Raw genomic sequence first — 23,517 nt, 5'->3', positions numbered from 1 at the left:
GATGAAGCTCCTTGAAATTTAAATTAGTTCTCGACAATATTTTCATTTCACTGTGGGATTCCGGTTGCGAAATGGTTTGAATGAAAATTCACCAAAACACAGGAAAATCATTAAAGGATACATTAAAATTTACACCCAAATTTTCCATAAACACACATTTCCTCTGAGGAGGAAGGCATCAAATCGTCAAAAAATTTTCAATGAATATTTTGCAAGTATCTCGTACGAAGATAAAACTGTAGCATGGCGCGTGAGATAGCGTAAAGAAATTGTTTGTTTTTCTTCTTCGTCAAAGTGCATAGCAATCATAACAAGCTCTTCTCTGAAAAGGTTGCTATAGTGCATGTCACATGACTGTTAAAACACGGACCAGTGTGAATGAAGGGCACTGTGAGATCATGGTAGCCGGGAACACAGACTGGTCACGACACTGCACGTAACTGATGTGTGTAAATCGACACTACCACATGTATGCTTCAGTCCTCTTCTTTTAGTGTAGAGAGTAGGAGTCACTGCCTGTATAGGCCTACGCACCGACAGAGGACATGTTCTACAGTTTATTCGTCTTCCTGGTAATATCTTCACAGGCTTTCTTCTTCTGATACAAATTTTAGCCCAAAATTTTCAGTATCCGTTCTAACACCTCTTAGGTTACTAGTTCTGCCTTTTTCGCATGCGTCTGTCTTTGAACGCAATCCGAATGAACCGAGGTTTTATTCTTAACTCATTGCCTCATCGATCTACGATTTTAGCAATTTGGTATGCCACAAAAGAGTTTAGGGCAGATAGGTGTCCAAATCGAAATTTAATTGGCTTGTTTCCACTGGTACTTAAATATTTTACAATCCAAAAAGACAATTGGTTGTAATAATTTTATTAATTTTAGAATACCTTGATGGTTAGGGCGTCCAACTCGTACTTCCTACGCTAGCGGTTCTGGGTTCGAATCCCACAGCCCTTGGAAATTTAAAAGAATAACACAACAATTACAAGATCGTTTATTTCGTGTTGTGAAGTAAATCTGTGCAAGTATAAATGTAATCTTGAAAATATTTATGCATGTTTTTATTTACATACTACTACTAAAGTACTATTAAAAGGAACTAATTATTAAAATATTGCTTTCTCACGTCTTTTTTTTCACTGGTAAATTACTATAACCACTGGCGTGACAAGGTGTGAATTTAATACTTGTCGGGCAAAATTGTGCGTTTTTTAGTTTTGTATTTTTTCATAATTTCTGTTTGAGTGTGTCTGCGAGACTATTCATTACTTATTTTTGTTTAATTAACTAATTATAAATTATTGCTACTGACAAAGCATTGCTTGAGATGTGAAGTCAACGATTTTAATGAAACTTTTACTTGTTGATACCAGGTCGAAAAATATTAGACCCGTGTCTTGCCAATGGACCTTAGGGGACAAAAACAATTGAAGGGCATCTTATGCATAGTTTTACTTTATTTTTTCCGTACATTTTTTTAAAATAAGAATTCCAATCTTTGCTTTGCATTTCGATTGTTTTAGAGGAAAATAAACCGGATCGTATTAAATCAGACTGGATGTACTGGAAGTTTACAAAAAAAAAAAAAAAAAAAAAAAAAAAAAAAAAAAAAAAAAAAAAAAAAAAAAAGATGCATACGCGTTTTTTAAACAAATTCGGATTCGTTTTATGTGCCCATTAAATCTGGATAAAAATGCATTAATCTTTTGCATTTTTTCTAAATCCTTTTACAATAAAACAAATATTTTTGTTAATTAAATTTAAAACTTCAATATAATGGAATATCATCAAGGATTGTCATAAAAAAAAAATTATATTAAGCTTAATTTATGTTGTGCACAATAAAAAATAGCCAGAACCGGTTTTTCAAGAAGTCAAAACATAAATAAAGAAAAAAATAATTTTTTAAAGGTGTATTTGCCTTTAATTTTACATCAATCTTTAACTGGCAGTTGTTATTCACAAGAAATAGTTGGTAATCATAGAAATAATTTAAAAATTAAATATTTACAGAAGTGAGGGCTAGTGAAAACAAAAAATCGTATGCCGCCAGCGACACGTTTAATGGGACGCAGTAGTTAGTCTCAATAGACACAATGAAATCGATGAACACGGCCTGAATACTCTATCTGGCATTCTAAAAGTTTCACTGTCTTTTTCTACTTTTACTAGTCGTCAGCTAATGAAAAGGCACGAATCAGTCATTCATCACTTTGTGAATTTTGATGCATTTAAGAAGACTGGACATGGTGAGGAGGGACGTCTGTCGGCAACAAGGTGATTTTATTGTTCAGTCTTTGCCCTAAAATAAAAAAGAAATTAAAAAAAACACCTAAACCTGTTTCTGTTTTGAAATCGACGAAGAACGGCCGTTGGTGCTCATGAGAATTGGAAGGAGTCCAGCAGTTGGCACAAATCACAAAAGAAGAACCACGACACCGAAGGAAACGGCGATAGACACAGTGAAATAATGCCGGATAGGGTGGATCTCAAGAAATTTGCTCCTTTGATGGGATATTATTTATTTATTACAATTCCTACTGGTTTTAGAAATCCTTTTATATTTTCTCCGCTTCATCCTTCAAGATTCGTATTAAAACTCTTTTTTCTACCATAATTCAGCATGAGACGAAAAAGGAGTCCACCAGCGTTTTAACAAAAAACGAAGTAGAGATTTTATTCGATTAATCAACAGGGCCTTGTTGTCTTGACCGTCGACTAATGAAGCTTTTTTGTTCCATTTTGACATTCTCACACGTAGTGAGGTCCCCTTCTGCATGAGCTGGCATTGATTATTCAGAAACCAATTATCTTTTTGTTTATACTTTCAGAATGTACAAATATGATTTGTGATATGATTAGATCACATTTAACCATCCTATGCTGGGAATTTTTTTTTCTTTTTTAACAAAGGAAACCCTAAATTCATTATAAAGAGTCTTTGGAATTCAAAATTATCTTTACTAATCCATTTATGTTTAGTGGTCTAATTGACCATATTAATAATTTCATTTAATTATTCTTTTAATGTAAGGTCTTGGTTGAGATGAAAACGTTAGCGTCACGAGCGGATTCGAACCCACGACCTTTGGCTCAATACGCCGCTGCTCTAATCACTTGAGCGTAAATCACGAAGCACAAGTATTTTTACGTTACGTTCTAATTAAAAATGCTTTTTTGCTTGAAGTTGAGAACGTTATAACCCATAGTAAACTTATTAAACAATGTGATCTGTAATGTTCAATCACTTAACAATACTTCATCTAATATTTCTATTCTACATACTACAGGCTTATTTCCGTTTACCTAGTTTAGAATTGTTATTAATCAATATTGCAGTGGTTGTTAAACGACTGTGAGGATTGGCGAAGGGGAGATCAGGGTATTACACCATTGGGAGAAGTGATAAAACTGTCAACTAGGTCTTGGTTTGTTTTATTGTTCAACGATAAAGGCCCCCATCGTGTACTTGTGCTTAAAATAGTAACATCGTTAATGTTGTTCCGAATGCACAAGCTGTTAAAAAAATTAATTTCTTTTTACCTTTTCTTGTTCTCTTTCTTTCGCTCTCTCTCACTTTCTCTCTCTCTCTCTCTCTCTCTCTCTGATTCTGTTTTCCAGTTTGTTTATGGACATACGCGTACTTAAAACCGAATCTGATTCACGTTACTAAAAATATTTATTATATTCTTAATGTTTTTGAGATCTTTTTGTGTGTATGCAATCTGTCTTATTTCTTTTAAGGCTTTCATAGGTAATATCAATCATACATCTTTTTTCTATTTAGTGTGCCCAATTTAAGGTTTTTTAATGACGGGTTATTATTCACAAGCTGTTTGTTAGCATGTCTATTGTATCTGTTTGCATGTCTTTCTTTCTTGCTTCCTATCAATTTTTCCTATCTCTCTCTATCATTCCTCTTTATCTCCCCTCTATCTATCTATCACTCTCTCTCACTAACTTCTCTCTCTCTTTTTCCCCCTTTATCTCCTCCCACATCCTCTCTCTCACTCTTTTCAGTATTACATCCACACACACCCTCTCTCACTCTTTCCATCATTTATCCACTTCTTTCGCACGAACTTATTTTGTTTCAATTCTGCTCTCGCTATCGTTTTTTTCTGTAAAAATATGCATTTTTATGTAATAAAAAATGTATTATTACACTATCAACTATCTCTCTCCTGTTTCTCTCTATCTCTCTTTATCCCTCCCTCTCACTGTCTCTTTCCCTTTCCTCCATCCCTCTCATTCCTCTCTCTCTCTCTCTCTCTCTCTTTCTCTCGGTCTTTCTTCTCCCTCCCGCTCTCCATTCTCTCTTCATCATGTATCCACTTCATGTGTGTCCTGCAATTTCACACGCACTTATTAATTTTCTTTACGCTTCCCCACAAAAGATTACTTAATATCTTACATTATCTAAATCTGTCTTAAGAAACGACGTGATTTTTAAGCGATATATGCGAATCACCCCACAAAATTATAGAACCTGTAGAATCGTTTTCAGAGAGTTTATGGAAATTTTTCAGAGCAAATTTTTATAATCAGCTCACCAGAAAAAGAAAAGGACGCGATTTTGTGTAAAACATAAAAAATAGGGCATCTCAAAAATAAAAATAGTTCTATGATAGACATAATTTCCACTTTATTAGTACAATCGTGAAAAATAAACACGCGCCTCTAAAAGCTACTCTAACATCTCGTCGTTTAAGAATTTTCCCTACTTGTTCTGATAGTTCCCCAATGTATGGCAAGTAACGAAAACCTAAAGATTCATTTTGGTGGGGTGGTTGAGTCCGACTGTTGCTTCTTTTAAACTTAATTTTTTAATTCTTTTTAGCAACACCCTATCGATAAATATTTCTTGACATCCATTGTTTTCAGCCAAGGTTTTAATTGTTTGCAATTCTTTTTTTATAATTAGCAGGTGTTAATGGGATCTGTAGTTTTGGGTTTTCTATATACGTCCATTTCAATTACGTTATTTATTATGGACAGTTTTAAGTGTACAGAAGTTTATATAACCATTTTTATTTATTTAAAATACAAAAGTTATACCAGGATGTAAATAATTAATTAAGTGGAGGAATTCTTTTAGATCCTCTGTGTTCTCGTCCTATCGACGATAAAATATCGTCTACATGGCGTTTCAAAAAATGGTCAGATTTTATTAATTTGTTGTTTGATTTGAAAATAATTTTTTCAAGGTTACTGAGGAGACCCCATTGGTAACCACTAAATTTACAATAATTAGATAGTAGGCATATATTTAATATATCCCTATATCATTCATTAATATAGTTCTTTCCACGAGTTTTTGTTTTATTAGTTTAGTACATTCTTGTACATTCTTTAAATTAGTAACATCAAATGACACTAAAACACGGTTATTAGGTACATTCATGTTCTTTATCTGTTTTATCAACTCTGAAGAATTGTTCATAGCACATTTATGTTTTCGCACAAGGGATATTCACAATATTCAGACACTTTTTATTACGTTCTAATAGCTCATTTAATGATCAATAATTACAAATGTTGCGTTTATAATTTTACATCACGACTTATTGAATTGTGCAGATAAAATATTACAGTTAACCCATTTATGTTTCAGTGGTCAATTGATCAAGTTAATTCTTACAATTAATTATTCTTTTTATGTAAGGTCTTGGTTGAGATAAAAAAGTCAGTGTCCGAGTAGGATTCGAACCCACGACCTTCGGTTAAATACACCGCTGCTCTATCACTTGAGCTATCGTGACTTCGATCCTCTCGGACACCAACTCTCCATCTCAACCCACAACCGTTCGAATTTTCCCTCTTTTTGCCATTTTCAATTGACGTGTAATCAGGATTCGATTCTCAGCGACTTATGAAGTGGCCACGGGGAGCGAAGTGATAATTATTTTACTTATTAAATATTAATCCATTTATGTTTTAGTGATCAATTGACCAAGTTACTTCTTTCAATTAATTATTATTTTTATGTAAGGTTTTGGTTGAGATAAAATACGACATAATTACAGTTAACATTTCTTTAAATTTTGAATATCGAGATTGTTGTATAAAAATATATATATATTTTTTTATGATCAAAAAATGTATGAATCTGTCTGTTTGGAAGGAATGTGCCACCTGTTTGGTATTCTTGTTAGAACTAACCTTGATTCTGATCGGACAAGTGGAAAGTAAATGTCGGCTGGCGATTATTTTACACTCTCTCGGTCAGTACTTTCGCATGGATCGAATTATGAATACGTCAATTATTAACAAGCAGCGTGCATAAATAACGATTTTCAAATCTTCATGGAGATTCTAGTCGAATTTTCTCTCCGATTTACTTTCATGAAAGAATTGCCTTATTTGCAAGGTGTCAGGGGGTCGTTATTTACTTGAAGAGGTGCCAGTGGAACGATTCTTGAGTCATCGGAGGCACTCTGAGGAAAACCGATGTTTCGTAATGGGTCGAACAAATGAGCCAGAAGTCGCTCTTGTTCTAGAAGCAATTGACACTTAAGCAATAACAATTGCTACATTTTTTAAGTAATTTTCTTTTTTTAGTATACATTTGAAAGAAAAATCTTTTAAGCCAAAAATTAAATTAGTTTTTGATCTGATCATATAAAATTTAAGATTAATTATTAAAATTAATTATAAAATTTAAAATGCTTTATTACCTACACCTACATACAAAATTACTATTAAAATCAACACTTTCGATATATACATACGTACTCAAACCTATTTAGATGTAGGAGTGGCATGTTTTTGATTCTGCCAAATAATCCAATATTCAAAGATTATAGTTTCCAATAAAAGTTTTTACGACTTTTCTGCCCCTTTTTAACAAGGATGGCACAATTCACAGAGATCGTCATCAAAACATATTACAGAAGTTTTCGTATTAAATTACAAAATCAAACAAACATATAAATATGATTACTCTATTTCCCACAATTCCCACGTAGGCGACTGAAGAGAATATGGATAAGACAACTCTTGAATGATTAATAACAAATTATTATGTGGCTGACATATCAATTATATTTTGTGGTCCGATTGACCAAATAATTTCTTTCAATTAATTAATCTTTAGGTAAGGTATTGGTTGAAATGAAATAGTCCTCTCGTGATACTGACATTTTTATTTCAACCAATACCTTACATAAAGATTAATTGATTGAAGAACATTGTATAGTTCTGATGAAAGTGATATATTTTTCAAATGTTTGAGAAAGGATTTGAGCTTTTGTTTTGTTTATTTATCATCTAAAATTATAAGCAATAAAAGCATGGACTTATTAAGCCCAATTTAGGCAGAAGAAATATTATTGATAAGTTATAACCAGCCTGAAAGTGAAATCGTTTTAGCGCAATAATTTCTTCTATAGTTTTTGTTCCTAACAAGATTTTTAGTTAATTATTTCTTTACTATTTTTGTTTGACAAATATAATTTAGGTTCGAGAATTAATTATACTAAAAATATTAGTGGCACAAAAAACCAAAACAAACATTAATTCAAAATCAATTAAACTTAATTTTATGAGTTGATGTTAGTAAGTTGAATGTACATGTATTACATTTTTCAATATTTATTTTCGTGTTATTTTTTTCTCTTCGGAATTATGGGCTATCTATGAAATTGGTACGGACTTATTACTTTGTAATTCAAGCCGAGGCAATATCGGCTTGATAAACATGTTTAAGAATCTTGTGGAGAACGTGTTTTAGGCCGTTCCCGAGGATCCTTTCACTTATCTCACCGCTTCTATTATCTCAATCGAAAGAAAAAGCGGTTAAATATAATTCCGACTGTTTTCAACATATAATATCTCCTTACTTGTTTTATGTCGGGATCTTTTAAAAAAGGGGCTGTATAATTGTGTGCAAGAGTCGATCGACATAACACATAAAATGCAAATAGTCGCACACTGTAACACGTAGTTTTCATTGAAAATATATTGCTTTAGAAAAAACTATAACACCATCATCTAGTATAATGATATCTATTACAGATAAATCCTGCATATTATGCCAAATGGGGCAAGATAAACTGTCTCACTTATCTTTCGAATAGGATTTTAAATGACAATGTTTTTCTATTAGAATACGATGATCAACACTTTGAGCAGATGTTCTGCCATTTCAGTACTACTGAACTGGTTGTTAACTAAATCAAACCGTTCCGTCAAATCAGGAAGGCTTGAATGCTTGTACTCATTATGTGTTTTATAAAAATTTTTGTCTCAGGTGCGGTAATCTTTAAATGTTCTTAACAAAAACGACACAAACAAAACATATACTGAAAACATATTATGTTCTCAACAAAGCAGTTGGCGATCATAATTTTCAACCTTTATTTATACTTATATAATAAAAGAAAGAAAATCATGTACATACATACAAAATTATATTTATTGCAAATCAGAACCGTTGATTTTGGTCTGCTTATTCTTCCTTGTTTGGTCTGTGAAAAAGAACACTGAAGATGCCAACATGTCGAAAAGCGTTTGCCAGACCAACTCAGTGAGGATAGGCCAAAATGATCGTTAATGACCAAATTGCTGGTTCAACATCTTACAGACAACATGATGACCGCAACAGATTAGGCGTTCATCACTGTAAGGTCTACACTACATATCTACGAATAGGCATTTTTTCAAAAACACAGTATCCCCGAGGGTTGATATGACCTCTGCTGTTGCAAATGCCCGTTTAAAAATGAAAACAAAAAGGCTATATGTCACAATTTCTTATCTTAATGCTCTGAAAATGAAAAACTGTCAAAGCACTTCGGTGTCTTTCTATTTACAGCGCCAGTTGCAATAATCGTAGTGTTCCATAAGCGAATATATGATAAGTAAAAACTAAAAATAAAGCTATTGTTAATCAATAGTCATCATTAAGTGAAAATGAGATTATATTACAGATAATTTAGATAATAGTTTTTAAATTTCCTATACAATTGTTACAGTGGGATAAAAACTGATATTTTAATGTAACAATGTATGATGTTTTTTATTGTGAGTAGTGCATGTCGTCAGGATGGGTTTTATCCGGTAATTGAGATGGCATCTTGATAACGTATGATTTCATAACATAAACATGAAATTTCTTTCGTTTTATAATTATTAATTTTGTTTAAATCTTAAAATATTGTCCTTGCTGTTTAAATATTGTGATTGTTGGTATACTGTAATCTATCATTTTTTACAGTAGGAAATTTAGTCATGTTGTTTAAGATATCGTCATAGACTCGAAAACAGAATCATACATTTTCACACGATCCATTTTAAAAATTTCGTTGAACGAATATTTACTTTAATCGAAGAAAATTATCCCTTATTAGTTAAAACGGATGGTTCTACTTATAAGCTGGTTTGGCAGTGATTCGGATTATGAGCATTAAATGTTCATTACCAGAGTACGCAATTTATCTACGTTTACGTTTTTCAAGCAGATTGCTGACGCTGATTTCATTATTATTTCTCAAAAGTAGTTGACAATTTTTCAGCGATAGTATAGTGAAAGAAATATAAAATTAACTAGGGCGATGTTAAAAACTACAAAGTTTCAGTTTTTCTCAGTACAAATTATTAATACATTGACTAGATTTGTGATTATTGAATGTGAAAACAGTGAGGGCAGTTTTTCTTGTGACAAAAACCTAAATGAACCAGACAAAAATTATTGGTCTCTAAATCATATAATAAACAGGAACCGACAGAAGTCAGGAATATAAAATGAATATATTTAAAACGAATGATATATGATTTATGTTAGAGTAAAGCAAGAGTTTGTTAATTCATCATGATGACAGATGGGCGTACGAGAATTCTGTCATGTTGACTACACGCATAATAGATTTATATAAAAGTAAAAAATGTGTTCGATGTAATTTTTGTTTTACAGTTTAATAATATATACTTCGAAATTTGTCTAAGTGAAAACCCGATTGGTTTCAAAACTTCTGTTTTGTAAAATGGCTTAACCCGACAAATATATATATAGTTGAGATCGGTGTAAATATAATTCAATGTATTAATTAATAAATTACTTGTGATGGTATGTACATAATTTGTTAATAATAAGAATTTAAAATTCTCGGTTTTACTTACAGGAAGAGAAACTAAACTTTTCTTAAATTTTTCTTATAGGTTTTTTAGAACAAGAAAAATGTTTATTTTAAAAATGTCTGTTTTGAATTTTTTTTTAACAAAAACCAAAACTTAAATATCAATAATACTTTTTTCTTATCTCTATATCTGTTTTAATAGTGTTGCCAATTAGTTAACACATTTTTATAATTATTTTATTAATAATATTTACCTTTAGTGTTATAATAACGAAATAATAATAAAAATGTATTAATTTAAGAAATAAAATTATGTAAAATTAAATATTTTTCAGAAATAAACCCTGTACTTGAAAATGGCACAAGATCTCGAAACGAGAAACAATTAATATTTTATAAAAATACCTAAAAAAAGGGCTTAGAAATAAGAGGAAGAGTGGGTTATTATTATTTTACTATTTTTCTTTCAAAATTTAGTATCTGTTTCTATTAAAATGGAAATAAAAAAAATAAATTATCCAAAAAAATAATATAAAAAGAACCAATGAAACGAAGAAAAGAATAATCAAAAAATAATTACACATTGAGCTTAATTTATGAAAACAATTTACTGCTGACAAATAAATGTTTTTTCAAAATTTTCATTATATACACAAAAAACCACAATTGAAAACAATTGGCTTTGCAGGAAATAAAGAGGTAGTTACTATTTTTATACTGTATTTATGTAGTCATTAAAATTATTTAATTTTGTACTTTTAAAACTTTCAAAAATCTTAAAAACCCATTAATTTGCTGTTTCTTAATCGATCATAGATCTTCATCGACATTCCCTATTCAATATACGCATGAATCCTCAATACTATTTTTAAGTACACATGTATCAATTTTACATAGTGGAAGACAGATTAGATTCTTTAAAAGCTACCTATGTTTAGATTGGTCATTATGAATACAATGGACGTATTTAGGAACGATTAGACATATCTACAGCGATTATATGCAACGGATTTGAAGATCTTAAATAAGAAACATGCTTGTAATCGTTCATGACTAATATGAATGGATTTTAAAAGAAGGGTGCTCTCAGACGGTTTTAGACCATGAGGAACGTCTTTCTTGCATTGAAAAACATATTTCCGAATTGTAAACTTCGTATATATTAAAGAAAAAAGACATATAGTACTAATAGATGGGTAATTTTTATGTAAAAATGGTTGGTTAAAAAAATTACTGACCCATCATGGGCTAGGTTGGACACTGAACAAGGCATTTATATCTGAATAGAGGACATCCTGGAATGTCAATCAGTGCACCGTGAGAACCCAAGTTAACTTTGTTTACTTACGAGCAATGCGGTGAGTATTGACATGTCGGTTGTGGCGAGCGGTGTGCGTTGAATTGCGGTCTGAGGACGAGCCGCGGAGGGGCTCCCCTCCAAACAAGGATGAGCACAACCCCCCCTAGGAACACACCTTTTCTTCTAGTACACCCTCAGAAGATACTTAAAGACTTCGAGTAATTTAACGCTAGTCACGGTCAATAGGATCGATCCAATTTTAACGATGCATTGATTAGGGAGACATCCTCTAAGCGTTAACTTATTAGCTCTGGTCATGGGGACAGACTGCGAGAATATGGTTTTTGATATTTTTTTCCCTTTATCCAACTTGCTAATAAAGATATATTCATTAACTACTCTAGAGGTTACTTCATATGCTAAACACTTGTAAATACGGTAAATTTATAAACTTCTTTTTTACTCATAATTTGTCGTGTTCGTACGGTTTGGCACAGTGAATTCGCGAAAATTGAAATGGTTGGCTGGGCAGTCTGAGCTATCGTCTTTCTTGTTTTGTTCAGGCTAAACAAAGAGACAAAAAGGGGCAACTTAAATTCAAGAAGAAAGAGTTTAACAACCTCTACCGCAAAAATTAACATAATTCTATAATTTTGCTGATTGCCTTTGTTGCTAGGGACATTTTAAACGAATGGTTGGTTCTTGAAGCCGTACTTTTGTAATGATAATGAAACTAACGGAAATCTGGAACAGCATAGCTTTTTAAAAGAATGAATCACTTTATTGGAATGATATATTCTTACCGTCCGCAAGGTGTTGGGCTTGTACTTTGATCGTTTTTGATCCTTTTGGTATGCCATCCTCATTGTTTTTGCCTTCACATAAAAATTAACAGAAGCCCTCAAACTTTAATTTAGTTTAAAGTCAACTCAAAACATTCTTATTAAAAAATCTACTGTTTATCTTTTCTTTTTCCTTTTGATTATCACTCATTTTTATTTACAGAGATAAATACCTATTATCTTATAAATTTGAAGTCATAAAACTTTCTTATTATGAACTATTTAGCAAATATGTATAAACGTTTTTTTCTTGTATGCATTTGTAAAATAAATTATAAAGACCAAAGGAGTATGTATAAATTGTACAACTCATGTTAAGTGGAAGAATCGTCCACGAGGCTAACTTTGCGTGGTTAAATAAAACGTTTAATCAATCTATCAGTCAATCTCTCCCTCTCTTTTTGTCCTCACTCTCTCACCCTCTCTTTGTCTCTCTCACTCTCTCCCCCATATTGTTTATCAAACAAAATTATACATAATAATAATAAAAAAACGAGGGCGTCGGTGGCCGCAAGGTTTAGTCTTTGACACGGCGCTCATCACTGTAAGGTAAAGGTCCCTGGTTCGAATCCAGCGGCCCTGCATTCGAACCCGACATACTTACAAATGGGCTTTTTTTCAAAAACAACGGCACCCTGAGGTCAATATGACCTCTGCTCTTGGGAACCCTCGTAAAAAAAAAATAAAAATAAATAAAAATAAAAACTGAAACACAAGACAATATTCATATACAATTTTTATGTTTAATTCACAAAATAAAATTCTCACTCAACAAAATGTATATAGTTAAATCTAAAGACCTCAACTGCAAAGTTTAAGTATATACGCTTTAATAAATGATAAAGAAATATTGTTGTTGCACTTGTAGACATATTTTTGTAGGACGGTTTTTTAAAAAGGTTGTTTTTATTTTTATGAAAGGCTTCCATTTTTGTTGATAAAGCTCTTCTTGTATAGGACAAATTATATGCGATTTTTCAAGTTGAGATATTTTTTCAGTTTCCATTTTAAATGAAGGTGTGGAATTAAGTCAATCTTAATTATTAAATATTAATCCATTTACGGTTTAGTGGTCAATTGACCAAGTTAGTTCTAGCAATTAATTATTCTTTCCGTATAGGTCTTGATTGAGATGAAATTATTTTAATTATTAACTTAAATGTTTAAAAGGAATATGGTATAATAGTATAATTCGAGGCATTGTTTCAACCCGAGCTGGAAGGAATAAATTAATAGATTGGCTTTCGAAAAGACTACCAGCTGAATTCATATTTGCTGAAGAGGGCACACGTAAAACACGCATACTATGAAAGCTGTATGAATTATCTCTCTGCTTGTTTACTATCTGAACACAAATACATTACAAAAAGTGTTTGAGGAAAGTAATAAACTTTGTTCCTGGCACAATAAAAGAAGTTTTCTCCTGACAAGCCCGTGACGTGTAGGGTCTCTACAACTAATTATTGGGTTATCAATTCTTTCTTGAACAAATAATCATGTCTAGGACAGAAAGTTCTTTATTTAAATTCACTAAACTGTTACTCGTGTCATTCTTCCTTAGCTGTAAATAAAATGTTTCGCTTTTCATTACCACTGCTGTGACAAGTATTAATGTGCTTTTGCTTACTAGGGAAAAGACAAGAAGGAATACAAAAAATCTGCATTGTTTTTAATAAATAACATTTTTAAATTGTCAACTTTATTGATTTATATGATAGTATTTTAAGCAGCTTATTTTCGATGTTTCTATTCACGGACTTTTGTACTGTTTATTATCAATATCCTTATTATAGCGTAAGGTATTGATGGAAATAATTGATATAAAATATTAGCCGTCTCCCTATAAAGAGAGAATTATCTAAACTCTCTATATTTTGGGTTCATCAATATAAACCCTCTTATTCATCGTCCTCATTATTTATTTATTACCGGCTCAAAATTAATTATTATATGTATTTATAGATTATAAATATTTATGAAATAAGAGCAAGACTTCTATAAACTCATAAAACAAAAAAATGCAGATGGCACTGTAAGTTGTAGGATCTTCTATGGAATTGGCCAGCCTTTCTAATAGTTACTTAGGATTAGGGTTGTGGTCAGAATATTGTTTTTATTTTTGCATCAACGCCGAGCTTTCGACAATTTTTTTTCCGGGTCTACAGAGAACATTCTTATTAATTTTCTTACATATACATAGGAATGGGTGGTGTTTAGTCACCGTTAGCCAATGATCATTCGGAGATAGTGATATGCGGTCTGGTGTGACGTAGGTGTTAGAAAAACATTTTCTTTATCGTGCCAACGTTTCGATCTTTATTGAGATCATCTTCAGGGCCTGGGGTTTATAAATATTGTTTAAATTTTACAAACACACATCCTACATGTATTTGTAAAATTTAAACAATGTTTATAAATCCCAGGACCTAAAGATGATCTCAATAAAGATCGACACATTGACACGACAAAGAAAATGTTTTTCTAAAACCTACGTCACACCAGACCGCATCTCACTATCTCAGAATAATCATTTTGCCTAGGTATATCACAGATACTTGACAACTTACAGGTACTTACTCAAAATGTTCAATTATTAAATAAGTTTGTCAAATAATAACAAAACTTCATCTTCAAACTATACTAGATTTCAACAATATAAATAGGAAACTGAACTATAAAAAATATAAATAATAAAACAACTACACTTAACATGTACCTATATATATATATATATATATATATATCACATGGGCGATGACTAAACTTTTGAGGTTTTCTCCTTTGGTGGGAGGTAATACACACTGCCACAACGGATTTACCTCTTTTTCTCACCAATACTAATATTTTAACACAGCCTGTTTTTTAATAAATAAATATATAAATAAGTACATAAATAAATGTTTATATTTTTTCTTCATTATTTAAAATCTAGAGAGCAACAACTACAATACAGGCAGATCAAGACAAGCCCTTTGTTGTTATAAATATATTCTTAAAAACTAGTATAGTTTGGCGATGGAATTTTGTACAAACATGTTTAATAATTTAACGTTTTGAGTAAGTTCCTGTAAGTTGTCAATCATCTGTGATATACCGATATGTATGAAAATTAATGTAAGAATAGTGCCTATAGACTGAAGAAGTCGGAATATATCGTCGAAAGCCCGGCGGTGGTGCAAAAATAAGGCATTATTTCTTATCAAAACAAGTAAATCTCATAATTTGTGATGTGAGTAAGCATCTATAAATTCTCGGATACTTTGTAGTTCCAAGTCTCTGTGCAGTTGCCTATTCTGAATCCGAAATCCATTTGGCGTTTACAGTTATTCTTATGGCTTTATTTTGAAATGTTTTTACTCTTTGGAGCTTAATTGGGTTGCACTTCCCTATACTTATTACTAAGAATGAGTATCGGTGTGAAGATGACTTTGTACAGGCGCAGAGTAGAGTTGGTTTTTAATTTCGACCTGTTAATAATGGTATAGATCATAAAACGTTTTACATGCGCATTTGTTAATTTTTTTGTGTAAGGGAAAATTTAAATATAAATGAGGGTCTATACATAACAAATGCTCATATTATTGCCACTGCTTGATCTTCTTGTTCCCATAAAAGTCTACTTTTTCGTAACATTTCCTTTTATGGTTTCCAATCCTCGATGGGTATGTCCTTTTTACAAATGTATTCAAAGGGGCGTTGGTGGTCGCAACGGTTTAGGCATTGACACGGCGCTCATCACCAGCAAAGTAAAGCTCCTGGGTTCAATGAAGCAGATGATAAAGAGATTTATAAATCTCTCAACATGGAAGGTATTAACCCTAAATTCAACAGTGCAAACTGTCTTTAATTTGGCGCAAATAAGTTTTCAAGTAACTATTTCCAAATTTATATTACCAGGCTATTTCGTTTCATAAAAAGAAATCTTCAACTAAGAACCAATTTATTTATATATTATTTTAGGTGATAATAATTTTTTTCATCTGAGAATAATAAATTAAGGGCACAGAAGTTAAACTCGTCGATTCTATATAGATAAATACTTTCGATTTGTTTACAGTTTTTCTCTGGTTTTTGATTTGAAAATATACCATTCTGATGGAGTTACTGAAAATTCTAGTTAATAACACTATTTCTTGTTTGGAGAGGTTTTTTATGATTATAGCTTTAATCATACCTAAGGGACTTTACCATTTTGATGCCTAATAAGTTCAACTGTTTCTGCGGGAATTATATGCTCTAGTGGTAATTGTGAAATACCATATGCCTGGTTTCTTCCAACCTAAATATTCATCATTAGGAGTAATATCCTCTAATAATCCCATATAGAAACTATTTTGATCTTAAAAGTCTCGTTTTTAAAAAATAAACATATAATAATGTAACGTAGACTGTTTTGTAACGTCAAGCATAGATGAACAAATGAAAACTGTACAAGAAAGAACAAAAGAAATAATATTATCAATAGTATACGTAATTCAATCGAAAAGAACCCAGTCTAAGGAATTATTTGCGAATAAGATGTCACATCTCAGGCCAACTGGGAGAGAACTCAAGGTTTTCTGACACATCAACTTCTCACATCATCACGACCAATTAACATGTTCAGGACCCATCTTAGGACAATATTTGTCACTCCTTGGTCTATATTTGTAATCCTTTGTGCTAGGACTAGAACATTTAGCTGTAGGTGGTTGCCATGACTGTTTTTAAATAATGTGCCTGAAAAATACAGGGATTTCTGATAATAAATTTACTGGTAATATATTTAAGCCATTTTTAATCCCAAAAACAGTAAAACTGATAAATTTGATAAACTTATAAAATTAGAGCTATAGTTAAAAAAAAAATTATATAAACAGATGAACGATTGTCAAACAAAGCTTTTTAGAAAACAGGTACTGCGGTATTCCTTTATCTTATTTTCTGTATTTGAAGTGATAGACTTTTTTAAGTAATGTATTGCTTTAATAACAGCACTAGAGAGGGATGTAAAAATGTGATTAAAGTAATTTTGGTTTTATATGTATTTCAGATATAGTGATAGGTATGTCGAACTTGATATTTCGTTTTGTAAGATCACGTTATTTGCTTGTCTTGAACAGATTTTATTTTATCTTTATCATCACGCCCTCACCCCCTCGGGGCTGACAGTCAAAAAAGACAGTAACAACTGCGAAAAATCTCTCAAGGAGAAAAGGATTAGATCATATTCTAAATACATGCCGAAGCGTACATAAGCCACCGGTTTATAATCTAAATCGTAAACGAAGAATACGTTCAGGCAAATTCCAAGCACGTCCTGGTTATTATGTATACGCTTTGAAGAATTCGGTCCCGTAAAGTTGAACCAGTATCAAGGTGGAGCTGACCAAAACGTTGGATGACCTTAAGCTAAGCCGAAATGAGAGGCTTCGCCCGTTTGAACAACCTCATCTTATTTTTCACGTTTCAGCTTTTCAAGGTTGGTTTTGTAAGTATTCCAAATCGATCGTCGGGTCGTTGTTTTTAGTGTTGCATTTACGTCTTTTTCATTGTTTTCCTTTTTCCTCAATGTTTAATTTAATTTCGTGTGGATTTTTATCTTTGTTTTGACATTTTCATATTTAATTTAAGTTTCGTTTTGTTTGATATCCCTACATGGTTTGTCATTGTAATACTCCAGGTTAAAACAATATTGAAATGTGAAAAGAAATAACCTTCATAGGAAAATATAATTAATATCACTAAAAAAATTGTTATCAAATAATAGAATTCTATGGTGAAGGTATCTGGGGGGGGGGGCGAATTTTCTTATACTACATAAAGCATATGCACGGCATGTAACCACATTCAATAATACACTAAGAGTAAAAATAACAATTACTTTTTTTAAACTTGTTTTTAGTTTATCTTCCTTCCTTTTTACACCCAGGGTAATGGAAAAATCACCCAGATCAACCTTGAGATTTTTTTTTAAATTTGTAGAAAATTAATTGACTGGGCTGCTATACGCAAGATTCATACGTAATTAGTGATCATACGTATGAGCTCCTACAAGCCGTGAAGAGGGACGTGTGATACGATCTGAAATGCTTTGACAATTAAAAAAATAAACTCAACGCTGCTGTAGGTGACGTTTTGGTTTTATGAGTTTAACATTTTCACACTTAACGATGGATTTATGGTACAAATAGCAAAAAAAAGAAGATAAATGTTTCTTAATCACCATTTTTTAAGTCTTGTTATTATTATTATCATTCATACTAAATTATTATTAGTTCTTAGTAGCCAGAACAATTCGGATATGTAACTGTTTAACTTCTGTCTCCACCTTTAATCATTTTATGGAAAATAAGTTTATGGAAAACCCTCGAGAACCTAAGCTTTTAATTTTTGTCTACTTTCTCATAAGTGGAAAAGTTTTGGTCTACTTTTCAGAATAGTGGGATATTTCAAATAGCTAGATAATCAATAGTTAGCAGGATGAAAAAATTTTTGACAATGAATTCAGCGGTGCAAAATGGTTTTAATTTGGTGCAACCATTTTTAAGTTATTTTCAAAAATCTATTTCAAAACACGGTTTTTTTTGTGTTTTTTAAATCAATAACCGATTTATTTATCACGCAAATTGATAATAAATTAATTGTTTTGTATGTTTTACAACTTTGTAACTATTTTGTCAAGTAAAATCAACTAAAACGATACTCTGTATGTCGCTCATATAGTGCAAATTTCGGCCCATGAACAGAAATTTAAAGGAATTAATGTTTGATAAACATAAGGTATATAAAAATTGTTTTGTTGCCGCTTAAAGCTTTTGAGTAAACAAAAAAAATTGAAATGTTGTAATCCAAAGTTAACACTTATTTTAATAACCATCACACTAAAGTTTGGTTTTTACGTTGTTCGACTTACTATGCATATCGTAAAAATGCCTAATATATAAAAAGAAAAATGGGGATGACCAGTGATTCAGAATTATCCGACATGATTCTAGCTCATATCATCCCTGAAAAGGGACCTGTGTCACATGTCTGAAATGCATTGACAAAAAAATCTCAATGCTGGTATAGGCGATTTTATGGTTTTAAATCTCACGAGCGGGTAGTACCCGTATAATTTTATATATATNTATATATATAAATCAACCACACTTTTCATATAAAAATAAAAAATAAAATATTTGCTTTGGTTAATAGGACTAATTAATATTAACAAAAGTAATTATTTTATTTTATTTTTATATGAAAAGTATGGATGATTTGAAATATTAGTGTCACAAGCGGGTAGTACCCAAGCGCTTCAAGTACTCGAGGTATACAATTTTCAAATTATGTATATCAATAAAATTTAAAAAAATTCAATACGACTAATGTAACTCTTTTGAATAGGATAATTTGCTTTATATGCAAAAGTACGCATACAATTTATTTAGAAAATCTATTTTATTTTTAAAAGATAGAGATTATATCATGGTATGACTTAATTTCATTTTTTGTAAGATTTAAAATGCAAACGAATGGCAAAATTCAACGACTAGCATCATTGTTCCATAGCTGAATGTGAAAATTCACATGCATGATGCAGTACAGTTTCACTTTTCAACCTTGAATGATAGTCTCAACGACCGTTTATATTAACATTTCATGCGTTACACTAAAACCAAAAAATAACCCGAAATAGTGTTACATATTTTGTACAGTAGGAAAAGGAAACTCTTCAACCTTGCTTCATTACCTTTGGAAGTTTACACAACAGCTTTGTCCTTACAGATTTGCCATTTATAAATCTCAAAGCACGTACATTTCTTGATTATTTTCGGTACGGATATTTAGCCTTTTTAAATAAGCACAATGCGTAAGTAGCATAAGTAAAAGTGTTTTACATTCTGAGCGTTAAAACCCTACCGAAATTTGCCCTAGTTTCGTCAATTATAGGGTCTTTTTTCTCGTTTCATTATGACTGTTTGTCCTTTTGTTATGATATTGACCCCTCTTAAAAAAAAGCAATCGATGCGAGGAAACGCTTTTCCTAATTAATTTACAAACGAGCAGTTACGACTATCTCATTATTTTTTTTTTAAATTTAATTAAATGAATTTTATTAAAATAGATTTTTAAATGAAATGTTGGTCTTCCAAATATTCTGATATTTTCGGAAAAAACCCGATAAGTTTGACACTTCACGGAGTTCATGGATTTCACTGTTCTACAGGATACTTTACTGCGGTTTACCTTATAAGCTACATGATTTATCCGTTTTACTTTGATTTTTAATGAAATAATTTTGTTGTTTAAATATGTGGTTAAAGACGACTAGGCTGAAAGATGATGGTTGTTTCTAATGGTTGTAATCAACTTGAATTTGGATACAATCCAGAAGAGTTAAGCATTTTCAACCTGAATACAGGGCATATGTGGGATAAAAAATTGCCCCCGTGTAAATCCAACCAAAAAACATGTATTTTGTTGTTGAAATGAAAATTCATATTTAAAGGTTCTAAAAAGCTGTGAAAAACGAATATCGTATTTTATTTTGTCAACAAAAATGTAACTACTATACTGCAAAAGTATTATGGTTTTATATTGCAAACTTTTATGTCTTACGTCATGAAACATAATCCCAAGTATTTTTTGTTATTCTATCTTAAAAACAAAATTATTGATATACAGGGTGGATTTTCAGATGGCCCGGCTGAATTTCTCTTGGACCAATGTTACTATAAAAAAACAATACGGGTTTAATATTTTTTACTCTAATTTTAAATTATTACCTTTTTTAAAGAAAAATTATACAGGGACCCTCAGGCCCACATCAACTTCAAAATTTGAAATACTCTCTGTACATCCTGACACATAATTTTAAAGGAAAAGATTGCGTAAAGATACAAAGATTTGCTATTTTTAACCGCTCCTCACTGGTTCTCGGAGTCAGGAGAATGGATTGATAATCCTTTTCTTTCCTTTGCCGCAGTTCTTCAACTGAGGTTGCTGGATTATGATTAGCGTAGACGCTCTTTTTGAAATGGCCGCACAGAAAATAGTCATGTGGTGTTAAATCGGGTGACCAAGGATGACAACAGATATGGCCATGAGGTCCTGTCCACCTATCCCGGAAATGTCGATTCAAATAACGCCTCAACTGCAAAGAATTGAGTGCGTAGCATCATCCATCAAGCTAGACACTCATTTTTTGATGTTGTTGCAGAGTATGCATGCATCTAATAGTTGTTAAAACTTCCCTCAAATAATTGAGGAAGTGAGCACCATTTAAATTATTTTTGCAGAAATTAGGCCCAATTAATTTATTTCCGAGAAGCCCACACCAAACGTTGATACTGTGACCTGATGATGACAAGAGTACGAAATTCGTAGATTTCCTCTGCCCACGTTAGAAAACAGTTCAGTATGTCATTAAAGGTGAACTTAGATTCGTCAGTTCATAGGATGTATGGAAGAACGTTGTCTCCAGCCTCCCAAATCGACATTTGTGCAAGGAACATTAGACGCCCGTCATAATCAGACTCCCGAAGTCCCTGGACAAGATGAGAGTGATACTGCTTAAAATTATAACTCCAGAATACATGTCTACTTTTATCTTTTGAAAAACTTAACACCCTTCCAACATTTCGGAGAGAGGAATTCAGATTTTTGCGAACATATTAAAAATACTAAAACATAGAAAAACAGTAAAATATTCAGCTCCTCGTCGAATTTACGCTGGCAGTTTCTTGGTGATGGAACAGGAACTAATACGTATCTCTTCAATAAAAGTGTTGTGGTTTACTCTCTGTGAAGATCAGGAAATTTCTAGGAACTCGACTGCACGACGCACAATATCACCACTAACAATGAAGCAGTTGTACGTATCAACTCGCTGTCGATTGGAAAACTATGCTCTTCAGTACATTTTGAATAGAATAATAGGTACTATTGTAAAATGTATTCACTTCCAGGAATTGTGATTTGCTCTCATATGCGAGTTTGACAAACATTGACCAAACATAAACAATAAAGGCAAATAATGTTTTCTTTAGTGAAGAAGCAAATTATTGAAATTAACAACGAAACAAACCACTTACATGTTTTCAACCTTTTGCCATAACTTTGTCATTTTTTGACCAATTTAAAATCCAAATGCACTATGGTTTTCATCGTAAAAAATCCTTTCAAACGATCTGTCAGGATGTGTAGAATCGTATATGAGTTGTTTAAACTTTAATGAATATTGTCTTTATACCCCAGCTAAAAAATGGCTACAGTGGTTTGGCTGTAATACTCTATAATTGGAGTTGAAAGCCACAAAAATGGGTTTTCTTTCTAACTCACGTCTTCAGAATATACGATTTTTTAAGCTTGTTTTCTGTACAAAACGAACTTGCCTAACTCCTACCTCTAGTCAAAAAATTATCTTTGCTACTTATGCAAATATAATCAAATTCGCGGTAGTTTGAAATACCCATGTCGAATTTTCAAGTGAATAAATCATCTACTCACTCTTTCCGTCTATTTGAAAGCCATTTTGCAGGCTCGAAAGTATAAAATTTAAATCTTGAATATATTTATTGAATTTGAAAAAGTTGCTTAGAGGTTGGGAAATTTTTCAATAATGCTTGATCCAATGAGCTTTCGAACAATATAGTTGTATGAATCGGTAAGATCATATCGAGGAGTTTGATACAACAAACTCAACAAGTTCGTTTTTCCGGAAAAAATTTCATTCCACAGTTTTAAAACTTTTTGAAATTAGAAGGAGAGAGATTTTAGAGCAAAAACGGACAATTAAACTGAAATTAAATTATTTTAAAGTTATAATATTTTTAACATAAAGCAAAACAAAAATAATCTGTCCAATAAAACATTTTATGAAACCAAAATTTCGAATTTCTAAATAAATTATTCTTATTTATGTAAGGCCATAACGAAGAACTTTCATAAAAATAATAATTGAAAGAAGTAATTTAGACAATAGACCACTAAACATAAAAGACTTATAAATAAAGAAGTATAGTAATATAATATAAATTAAATGTTATTCTGTTGTTATGTCATAAAATGACCTTCAATTTCAAACCAGCAATAGACTAGTAAAAAAATTCTGAAGTTGATAAAATGTTTTATTGTTGGTATTATACAGTAACAATGAAGACAATTCACTGATGAAAAATGTAATAATAATTTTGGTTTTTTATGCATAGTTGTGAACAGATCAATCTCGATTATTTGTAATTAATATAAGTTTTAGGGCAAGTCACAATAACTGCTTTTTAGATAAAACCTCAAAAATTATATCTCATCATTCTCTGATCGGACAGA

General features: G+C 31.5%; 1 protein-coding gene across 1 annotated transcript in view; it reads right to left on the bottom strand.

Annotated features, from left to right (window-relative positions):
- Nucleotides 1–11,509, bottom strand: part of LOC106671065 — a 28,089-nt gene extending 16,580 nt beyond the window's left edge. Inside the window, exon 1 of the mRNA XM_014401862.2 lies at nucleotides 11,429–11,509. Coding sequence (XP_014257348.1) covers nucleotides 11,429–11,452 — 24 coding nt within the window. The 5' untranslated portion in view covers nucleotides 11,453–11,509. The remainder of the gene's footprint in view (nucleotides 1–11,428) is intronic.
- Nucleotides 11,510–23,517: the final 12,008 nt, after the last annotated feature.

This window comes from Cimex lectularius, unplaced genomic scaffold (genome assembly GCF_000648675.2).
Source record: "Cimex lectularius strain Harlan isolate CLEC.00 unplaced genomic scaffold, Clec_2.1 scaffold179, whole genome shotgun sequence".
In the NCBI taxonomy this organism is placed as follows: Eukaryota; Metazoa; Arthropoda; class Insecta; order Hemiptera; family Cimicidae; genus Cimex; species Cimex lectularius.
This window is presented reverse-complemented; position numbering and strand designations above follow the sequence as displayed.